General features: G+C 32.1%; 1 protein-coding gene across 1 annotated transcript; it reads right to left on the bottom strand.

Annotated features, from left to right (window-relative positions):
- Positions 1 to 436: 436 nt before the first annotated feature.
- Positions 437 to 1,876, bottom strand: LOC132598952 (LOB domain-containing protein 37-like). Its single transcript, XM_060312121.1, has 2 exons — positions 1,506 to 1,876; positions 437 to 1,112 (listed from the first exon to the last, which is right to left on the bottom strand). The coding sequence occupies exons 1-2, from the start codon at positions 1,687 to 1,689 to the stop codon at positions 661 to 663; spliced, it is 636 nt and encodes a 211-aa protein (XP_060168104.1). The 5' UTR covers positions 1,690 to 1,876; the 3' UTR covers positions 437 to 660.
- Positions 1,877 to 10,641: the final 8,765 nt, after the last annotated feature.

Raw genomic sequence — 10,641 nt, 5'->3', positions numbered from 1 at the left:
GGCAATTTCAGATGTGAACGTAAAAATTATTTATGATGTATATATTTGATAGGTCATAGGAGTATATAATATGATGAATTTAGTGTTAAAGGTTTGTATACGTCAGTAAAATTAAATCCTAAGTCAAAGGAAGTACTACTAAAAATAGGCTTTAATATTCGAATTCATTGGTTTAGTATTAGAAGTTATAATACAAAAATTACTCAAAGGTTATAGTTATCCTAGCAATGTGGAAAAATGTTTGATATTACGTTCTCTGTTTTAGTTACATAATTACTTATATATTCTCATTTGAATTGTTCATCTAGTTAACTCGGAAACTCCATCAAAGCGACAATTTAAAAGAAGCGAAATGTGAAAAATTGACTTTATTACGAGTCACAATGATCAGTGACTTGAACAAAAACTTGAAAAAAAAAAAGAAAAAACGGAGAGATCAAACAAAAAGGAGGCAACTCTCATCTTTCCCTCAAAACTTCATTTATCGAGAAAAATCCAGTGCCATCGGAAGCATTTTTAATTTAATGACCTCCTTAAGTTACCAAAAAACTTACCATTAAGTAAGTTTTCGACAACACTTGTAACAACCAAAAAAGAGCAAATCTCCAAAGCCTTAGTTAATCAGTAACTTGTAAGTAGACATGAGCCAAAAAAAAAACTTCAAAAGAACAATCTAAGAAGCTTCGTTTCATGTCCTTGTTGTAAATTTTGCTGATACACAAATCCACTTTCCAACGTCGTCGTATCAGATTCATCTGAATTCAACGACGGCGTTCTCGCTCTTCGTTTCTCCGTTCGCCTGTGCATTTTACCGTATCCTGATGTAGTAAGTCCGAGATCTAGATCTTCTGCCACGTCATCAATAACTTTCCTTTTAGATCGGAAATTTGAGCTTTGCGATCTAAACAGATCAACGTTGTTTGCTTCGGATGATGAATCTAACTCCGGTGAAGCGGTATACTCCGGTGACGGCCGTAAAACGCCTCCTTTAAGCACTGTTTCAACAGCCGATTGGCACACGTGCCAGTTACCTGTCCATAGTAGCCCTACCGCTCCGTGCACTGGATTCACCGTCCTTCCACACGCTTCGAACAAGAGCGATTGAAATAACGCTGCAGGTACACAAAACCAAACTCCTCAATATAACTTCTTTTTCTATAACTTGGAACTAGAAATAAGGCCATTCAGCCACTTAGGATTTTTTTTTTTTAGTATATCCAAGAGTTAACGGTCAAAAACACAGTTATTCCATTTTTCTGCTTGAACTATTACTATATACTTAGATGTATTAAAACATACCTTGAAGTTGTCTAAATCAATTATTAATTTTCCCTTTTCATACCTGAACTATTAATTAGATGTATTTTAATACATAGATAGAGGTCAAATAGAAAACGTGAACAACTAACTGATAGTTAGGATATGAAATTCACGAAAAAGTGATAGAATCATTATCTATATACAATGAAAATGGTTTCATGCACATGAATAGTATAAGTAAGTACCTGGTCGTTGAGATTCGGGAACGGAGGAGAGGAAGGACATGAGGCCAGCACGGCCGAAGAATTTGGCGACAAATACGGTGGCATTGCCTTGAGCATGAGAGCTTTCAATGCCCTGTAAACTCTGTCTGAGTATGCAATTCTCATTGCAACCTTTCCGTAGAATTCGACAGCCGTTGCAACTCATGGCGAAAACGTACTTCTTCCCTTAATGATAATAAAAGATCAAAGGAAGTGACAAAACTTCAATACCACGTTAAATTGCAAATTAAATAAGTAGTTAATGTGTTTGGAATTGAACTAGAGAGAGAGAGAGAGAGAGAGAGAGAGAGAGAGAGTTGAAAGTAGAAGGGGGAGTCCCGGAGAAAAGGAAACAGAGAGAGATATATAGAGATGAAAGGAACGTGGGTATGGGATGTGGAGAATTATTGGGGAAGTAAACCATGATTAATTAAGAAACTAAACCATGGTTAAGTTAAGAAAAATATAGTGGCTTTTGAGCAAAATGAGTGGACATGACGGGGGGAAAGAATAAAGTATTAGTATTGGGAGGTTCCAAAAGTATTGGGTTATAGAACGGCTCCGTGTCTCCGCGAATGGGTGGGAGAGAAAGTTGGATTATAGTGGCAGCAGCACTTTGGGAATCTTTTCTGCGCCCATTGTATGGGAGACTCTGCTCTCCTTTATTCAACTTGCCAGCTCCACTTACCAACGCAACGACGTCGACGAGTGCCGCATATTTTCATTGTCACTATATTTATTTTCTTTTGACATTTCACCCACTTTCCAACCCATTTCTATAAATTTAACTTTGTCGACTCTTAAATTGAAAAGGAGAATGAGAGACAGTGGCAATTAAGTAAGGAAAATGTCCAAATAGTTAATCATAATTAAGCAAAAAAATTACTCCTTCCGCCTCAAATTATTTTTCATTTTTTGGATTTACACGCCCATTAAGAATATTAATTAGGAGGGTATTTGACTAATTTTACCCTTATTTATGTCTAAGTTATAATCTTTCTTCATTAAAAATTTACTTTATTTATTTGTCATTTTCATTAATAACAACATTCTATTAAGGACAATGAGAAAAAATAATTAATTGTGCCTTGAACTCTAAATAATTTTAGAGAACTATTTTTTAATAATCATGACAAATAATTTGAGACGGACAAAGTATATGTGCAACATATATCATCTATTTATGGGATTGATTTGATGTAAATATCCATGCCAATAAGTTTTTACTCTTTGTTACCTCTTCCCCTCTTTCTTGGTCCTTTCTATCTATGCTCACCACATAACCAAAAAATTATTGTATACTCCTATCTTTTACTGTCCAAAGATAAACATAGTAGCGGATAAAGACGTTCCCTCAAATTTTCATTGTAAATTCAATCCATATCGTATTTTAAATATTACTCCAACCGTTTCAATTTAAGTGTCTTAATTTAATTGGATATAAAATTTAAGGAATAAAAAAAGATTTTTGAATCTTGTGGTCCTAAATTAAAGATGTACCTAATGTACTAAAATGTCTTTTGAATCTTTTGGTTTTAAACTTGTCATGTAGGATGTTTGAATTGTCAACTTACTATATATATAAAGAAGCAATTGAATTGTCAACTTACTATATATAAAGAAACATTTTTTTGGGCTAAACCAAAAAGAAAAACAAGACATTTAAATTGAGACGCAGGGAGTACAATTATAAGACAGCCTGATGCACAAAGTATCACGTATTAATAGGGTCGCATCCTAAGAGGTGTGATATAGACAACTTACGCTAATGCAAATATTAGTGACTGCTTTCAAAAATTTCTTTGAAAGTTTATAACACAACTCTAAACACAATAGTTTCTCAAATCCAATTATTTCAAAAATAAATACAAACATTCACAATTATTTTCTGGAAATCAAAAGTTAAACTAAACTAATTCTTTCAATCCGTTCCAAAACCAAATCCAACTTTCAAACAAAATTCGATTCTTTTCCAGGAGCTTTTCCAAAGCATTTGTTGAGTCATTGCAAGCGATAGAGCAGGTGAATATAATAATGATAATATACATACAAGGCACTTTGGCTTCTTTTGGTGCCGCTGTCTACTTTCGAACATTAAGTTAAGATTTTACACTTCGATGTTCCCCAGAGGACGCCAGGTGCACAACAATTGGAATTTTGGGCTCATTATATTCTATAAACATTTACTAGTTCTCAACCAACGTGTTATAATTACTCTAGCTTGAATTATTTATTTATGGCTTAATGCATATGCGGCCTCCTAAATTTATTCCTTTGTTCCCTTTTGACATCTCAATTAAGTGTTATTCCTATTGAACTACTGAACTCGTTCTCAAGTGTGTCCATCAAACCTTCTAAATTTGATTTTTATTAGAAGAAAAATTAAATTGTGGTAATGAAGATGAAGTAGTATTTTTGACTTGTGGTAAGTTATTCTTTAGGTCATAGATGTGTTGGTTTCTGCTGGTTCTTCTCTTCCACTGCTAGCTTAAGTAAGAGCTTATTCTTTTTTCCTCTCAATTGCTGCTAATCTTAGCTAATATATGACATAATTAAATTAGAATATATATTAGCACGTTGGTACATTGAAGATAAAATATTATATAAGTCAGATTATATTTGATAGATACACTGGAAGACGAGTTCAGGAATTTAATAGGAATAACACTTAATTAAAATGCCAAAATAAAAATAAAAAGATAAGTTGAGGGGCGGCATATGCATTAAGCCTTTATTTATTTATTGTAGACAAGGCTTTGAATCTGTATAACCAACGACGATGGATAAAAATAGGTAAAAGTCAAGTGCAGAAGCACATTTCCTACACTTCTTTGCTCCATTCCGATGATTCTTATATCATTTTCCTCTAATCCTTATAGGTTGAAATTGGTACAATATTTCCTAATTACTGCGCCCAACTTATATAATACTAAATCAACTGCGGCTAATCACGAGCTGGAAAGCCTTAGACGTGTTATGATTAACTAAGATAATACCTCCAAAATGTTGACTACAGTAGAACCTCTCTAAATTAATATTGTCGGGACCATGAAATATTATTATTATTATTTTGTAGAGGTATTATTTAATTGATAAATTAATATTTATTAATTTCAAGAGTGTTTTCGCAGGATGAAGCCTCAAAGAATTTAAATGAACCCACTTGTGAAAACAATATTCATGAACTTGAGGTCATGATTAATGATCTCGGTTACCGCAATAAAATGGGTGTCAATAGCCTGTTGGATTACCCGGGTGAAAATGATACATGTTCAGAGGTCCAAAGCTTATAAGAAATTGTGGATACGATCGGAGAAAACAATGTTGATGATGAAGTTGAAGACGATACAATACCTTTGGAACCAGTTATTCGTAAGGAAGCACTTATCGCGTCTACAACTCTTCACAATTTTTTGATGCATTTTGAGAAGACAACACCAGAACTTTTGGAAGCAATAAGAAAAGTTAGACATGAGCTTCAACTAGATTTAAATTTTAACAAAAAACACTAGAATCATATTTCACTAAATTGTCTTAGATATATATTTTTTTAATTTTAAAGAATTATTAATTTATAATATTAATGGGACCATATATTTATATAGGGGTCTTCCGAAAATATATTATCTTATTATCTTATCGAAATCGGTGATTTTTTCCACTGGCCCAAGTCGGGACCGGAGAAAAATATTATCTTAGAGAGTTTATTAATTTACCGAGTATTAATTTAGAGAGGTTCTACTGTATATGTTTGGTTTGCCTAGAGATATCTTTACCTGTTTTGCTAGAATTACGGATCGTATCAGTTCTTGAAAAGAAAAAAACTAATCCACAAAAACATATGATTCGTCCAATTTGCCCAAGTTTGGACGGTTTAATAACCCGTCCATTGATTAATTAAACTTATTTTGACTTGCCCAATTAAGTCTGTTTAGAAGTTGGATGATTTTGGCTAAATATAGCCCAAATTGACACCCAGAAAAAGATGTCAAAATATTTTAACTTTTTTGTTCGATATGTTGTATATAACCATAAAAAAAGGGTTTCTTAGTTTTGTTTGGTAATTAAACAAATTATGACAAAAGAAACAAAGAGCCTAAACCTTAGTAAGGGTTTAATTGGTTGGGTTTTGAGTCATAACTTATGACCTATTGTTTGGCTCATTTTAACTAAGCTAATCTATTTTAATCCGTTGAAACTCAGCTCAAGTTGTCCATTCACCACCACTAGCTAGAATTAAAAGAAAAGTTAGGTAAAATTATTACATTGGTCGGAAAATTCCCATTCAGTATCAATTTTTCATATCCTTGTAAAACTAAAGGAATAGTTGGTATGATGCAAAATTTTAAACGCCATTCAGACCGACCCTCTAGGTGAAGACCAAAACAAAATAAGGAAAATGAAGATAATAATGGGTTTAGTGTAAGAAATATTCACATAATCAAGTCATTTATAAAGTAATTATAATTGTTATTAGGGATGTACATTGAACCGGGTTGGTTTGGATTTTTTAAAGATCAAACCAAACCAATTGCATTGGGTTTTTAAATCTATAAGCCAAACCAAACTAACAAAAGTCGGGTTTTCCAACCTCGGGTTTTTCGGGTTTTTTCCGATAAAGTCTTCATACAAAACATATAACTTGTACTTCAAATATTTCTTTAGTCCTAGTAAGATACGACTATCGAATTAAGATATTTATTAAGAAAATAACACAAAACGTAAGATGAGAAATGAAATTGCCCTAAAATATTCAAAGAAAAAAATTAATATCTAAAAGTACTTAGTCATGCTACAATAAATACGGCTAATTTATAAGGCATGTCGAAAATGATCATAATCTAAAAGTACTAAGTCAGGCTAAAATAAGTACGGCCAATATTTATTAATTACATGACTAGCTATTAAAGAAAAAAATAAAATTAAGTTATGTATTTTCACTTTCTAAACTAATATAAAACTAAAGAATAGATATCAACATTATTGTCATTCCAGTGTTAGATATGAATTACTTTTGTTAGCATTAGTATTGATTTGATTTTTGTTTAATTTTATTTGAGTTACTAATATCATTGGGCTATAAAATTTGTTGGACCATTCAAAATTTTAATTCCAAGCTTGAAATAATATGTTAAAAGATAAAAACTATGAAAACGTTAAAGAAACATTTATAAATAAATATTTTTATGTATAAAATATGTTTGAAATTTTATAAATGTGATGTCGGGTTGGTTTGATTCGGTTTGACTTTTCTTAGTTAAAACCAAACCAAACCAATAGTGTTCGGGTTTTTCTTTTTAAACCAAACCAAGTCAAACCAAACCACTAGTCGGATTTTTTTCTCGATTTGGTTCGAATTATTAGTTTGGTACGGTTTGTCGGTTTGTTTTGTAAACCCCTAATTGTTATCATGAGTTTAATTCACTGATAATGTTAAAAAAAAAAAATCGATCTATATAACTTAAATCCTAATTACTTTTACATTATTGTCTATATATATAACTAAATTACAACAATTGTTAGGAGAGACCAAATACCAAAAGAGGAAAATCGCGAGCTGCATAAACTGTGTTCTGTTTTGTTACTATCTTCTTTCTATATACTCCCTCCGTCCCATATTAGTTGGCCACATTACTAAATATATCCGTCCCAAAATACTTGTCCATTTACAAAACCAAGATAGAATTAATTTAAGTTTTGCTATTTTGACCTTAGCATTAATTGCTTTTGAAAGTAATTAATATTGATTAGAGTACAATTTATTGGAGAGAGATAAGGGTAATTTTGTAAAAGTACACTTTTATTTATGATTTCTTAAATGACGTGTAAAAAAAAATGTGAACAAGTAATATGAGACGGAGGGAGTATTTGTATGAGTATAATGATTTCGAGATTCAAACGTTATAAGTTGTTTTCCACTTATCAGATAATATAATCCGCAGAAAAATGGCATATATTAACTGAAATTTCACAAAAAAAACTTGTGGCAGATAGCTTAATTTTGGCCCATGATAAGGGAAATAGATTAGCTACATTGTAAGAGGTCCATGAACATAATTGAGAGCAAGGGGCAAACCAATTTTTGAAAAGTAGCTGTCAGCTAAAGTTGCAATTGTCCTTTCAAGAACATGTAAAGATCTTCTCATTTATATGGCTTTATATACTTTTTACGGAAAAGGGTCAAAATTACCCCTGAACTTTAAAAAATAGTTTATTTATACCCTTCGTTATACTTTAGGGCCAATTATACCCTTATAAGTTATACTATGGGGTTAATTATACCCTTATGACTAACGGCTGCCACGTGGCATCATCCCAACCCTTCAAAATTATTTTACCCTCAAATAATTTTTTACCCACTAAAATAACTCAACCCGACCCGATTTTTTTTTTCGAGCAAAAATAATACTGATATTTTTTCCAGGAAAAAAAATAAAAAAAATTTCGTATTATTTTTGCTGGAAAAAAAATTGTTGAGTTATTTTAGTGGGTAAAAAATTATTTGAGGGTAAAATAATTTTGAAGGGTTGGGATGATGCCACGTGGCAGCCGTTAGTCATAAGGGTATAATTGACCCCATAGTATAACTGTAAGGGTATAATTGACCCTAAAGTATAACGAAGGATATAAATGAACTATTTTTCAAAGTTCAGGAATAATTTTGGCCCTTTTCCGTACTTTTTAACGTGAGATTCCCTCTTCTTATATATATCTACTCTATTGATGGCAACTTATGAGTCATCCTTCACTACACCATTCATAAAAGCCCTTCCCCACTTCACCTTTTCTTTTTTATATTGCAAAAATTTAAGCTTCGTGCATTGATAGTCAGAGGCAGAGATAGGATTTTTATTAAAGGAATTCATCATTTACTCAAATTCAATTAAAAATTATCCTTGTATATACAGTAATTTTCGGTGATGAGGATTTGGATGAACCCCTTCTGCCCGTCTGACTTCGCCCTGCCGATAGTAATAATCTTTTTTTATAACAGGTAAAGCAAATATGATCGATAATTCAACATATATATAAGGTAAATCTTAATTAGCTATAATATGTTAAATTATATAGTTAGTGTAACACATTTATATTATCGGCGTATGTAACTCAAATTCAATTGCAAACATATTTTAGGTCATAGAACTATTCGTTCTATTTTTTATACTACTACTGATCCCTTTGGTTTCTTAATATATGTTTTAATATTGTGAGAAATGCTGATGCAAGGTAAGCTTAAAGGATCAATAATTGCCGCAGAAGTCCATCCATTACACATTAGATAAATTCTCAAAGTGGCCTTTTCCAGTTGTTAAACTATGCATAGAAGACCCTTGTCTGAACTAAATCTGCAAAGAAGTATTGTTAAATGCTACAGTAATACCAATGTGGATCACATAATTATTAACAGCTGTCGATTATTATGTGATGAGTAATGACAATGCATCACAAGCCAAAAGCTGTGAGATTCCCAGCTTCTTTTTGTGTAGTGTTAGGCTTTCAATTCCTTTAAGTATATTAAAAGAATACCAGCTCCAATAATTTAGATAAGTTTAACTAATATCCATCGATGATGTCAAGGATTTTTTCACTATCAGGTCACTTTTACGTACTAGAACAAGTAATATGTCTTATTTTCAAAATTGTATCTCTTTTTTTTTTTTTGTTCGGAGAGTTACCTACAAATATCTATTACATGACATGATATCTATAAGTGTATATAAGTTAAACTCATGTAGCTACATTTGTGTTTAGGAAAGCAAAAGTTGCTAAGATTGGATAGACATAAAAGATATGACAATGCTCGAGGGTAAAAACTTATCCCCACTTGGGTGTTTGGATCAAGCCCTAGATACATGACATGTATTTGCACATAGAATTTTAGCATTTAACTATGGTTAGTTAACATGCATCTCTACCTCATTAAATCACTTAACTATAGATAATTTACATGGTTTAATATAAATACTGGGTGCGAATAAGTATTTAACATGCTCGAGTCACATTCTATACTGCAACAAAGACAATTACACCTCAATCTCAAATAACTCAAAATTAATAATACAAATCGTAATTATTTATGTCATTTCATTTAAACTCGTCTCATTTTTGTGTGTGCTTAGGTGAGCACGTCGCAGCATACTCAGTATCGTACGAATTCGTCATAAATTCCCTAGTTTTATGCACTGATCGTCAACCTATTCTATCTCTCCTTTAATTTTTATCTGGGGTTGGAATAGACAATGGGAACAAATTCACGGAATTATGAGTCATATATATTCTATAGTATTGAAAATTAGGTATAGCACGTAGTTACCGAAGCTAGGGAACTATGAGAGAGCATGAGAGGACGAAGAAGATTCATTGTAAGTTACAGTTGTTGACCTGTGGTACGTGGCATCTTAATCCAAAATATGAGGGTCTTTTTCTGATGTGGACCACAATAAAATCCATACGTAACATTGGCTCCACATAGAACTTGTATCTTTTTTTTTTTTTAAGGGTGCAAATTCCAAGACACAAATGGTGTATTCTGAGAATGGGATTCCAACCCATGAGGTAGTATGTTTGGCACTAGTTGATGAGTTAGTCCCAATTAAAATAATGGGGTTATATATGTTGTTCCTTTATATAATAAGTTATAATGGGACTTTGTGTTCCAAATATGTAGATTATTGGACCACCTCAAGTAAGTTGAGCTGGTCATGGAAAATTCCAAGATACATTTGGGAGTAGGACATTTTGGACTTATTATCATAAAGCAAATGTGTCCCTCCATTGGTATAGAGAGGCAATTGGTGTTTTACACTCTCCAAGGGGAGAGCCACCCTCATCACTTCAATGATTATTATTCTCTCTGTTGCTTAATTATGTGATGACTGATTTATATGAGCAGCTTCTATCTGTTACAGTATTATGTTTCCTTGAAAATATATTGACTTTAAGCAAATTTTGTGGTACAATTTTTCGAATTGGAGTTACAATCTGATGCTCAACGTTATTTAGGTTCAGCGGTAGCTTACTATTTTTAGAATGAAATTACAGTCTAATAATTACAATTACATTCAACGTTATTTTAAGGTCGGGGGTTATATAGTCCTAAGAAAGTACTTAATTCACA

The sequence above is a fragment of the Lycium barbarum genome, chromosome 6 (genome assembly GCF_019175385.1).
Source record: "Lycium barbarum isolate Lr01 chromosome 6, ASM1917538v2, whole genome shotgun sequence".
Classification (NCBI taxonomy): domain Eukaryota; kingdom Viridiplantae; phylum Streptophyta; class Magnoliopsida; order Solanales; family Solanaceae; genus Lycium; species Lycium barbarum.
Note: the sequence above shows the minus strand (reverse complement) of the source record. Positions and strands in the feature narration are given on the sequence as shown.

Bases quoted from the DNA above. Each gene is read 5' to 3' on its own strand.
- LOC132598952 (XM_060312121.1), bottom strand. From the start codon at position 1,689: ATGAGTTGCAACGGCTGTCGAATTCTACGGAAAGGTTGCAATGAGAAT. The intron at 1,113-1,505 runs GTACTTACTTAT...GTGTACCTGCAG, and splicing joins TCCCGAATCTCAACGACCAG to CGTTATTTCAATCGCTCTTG.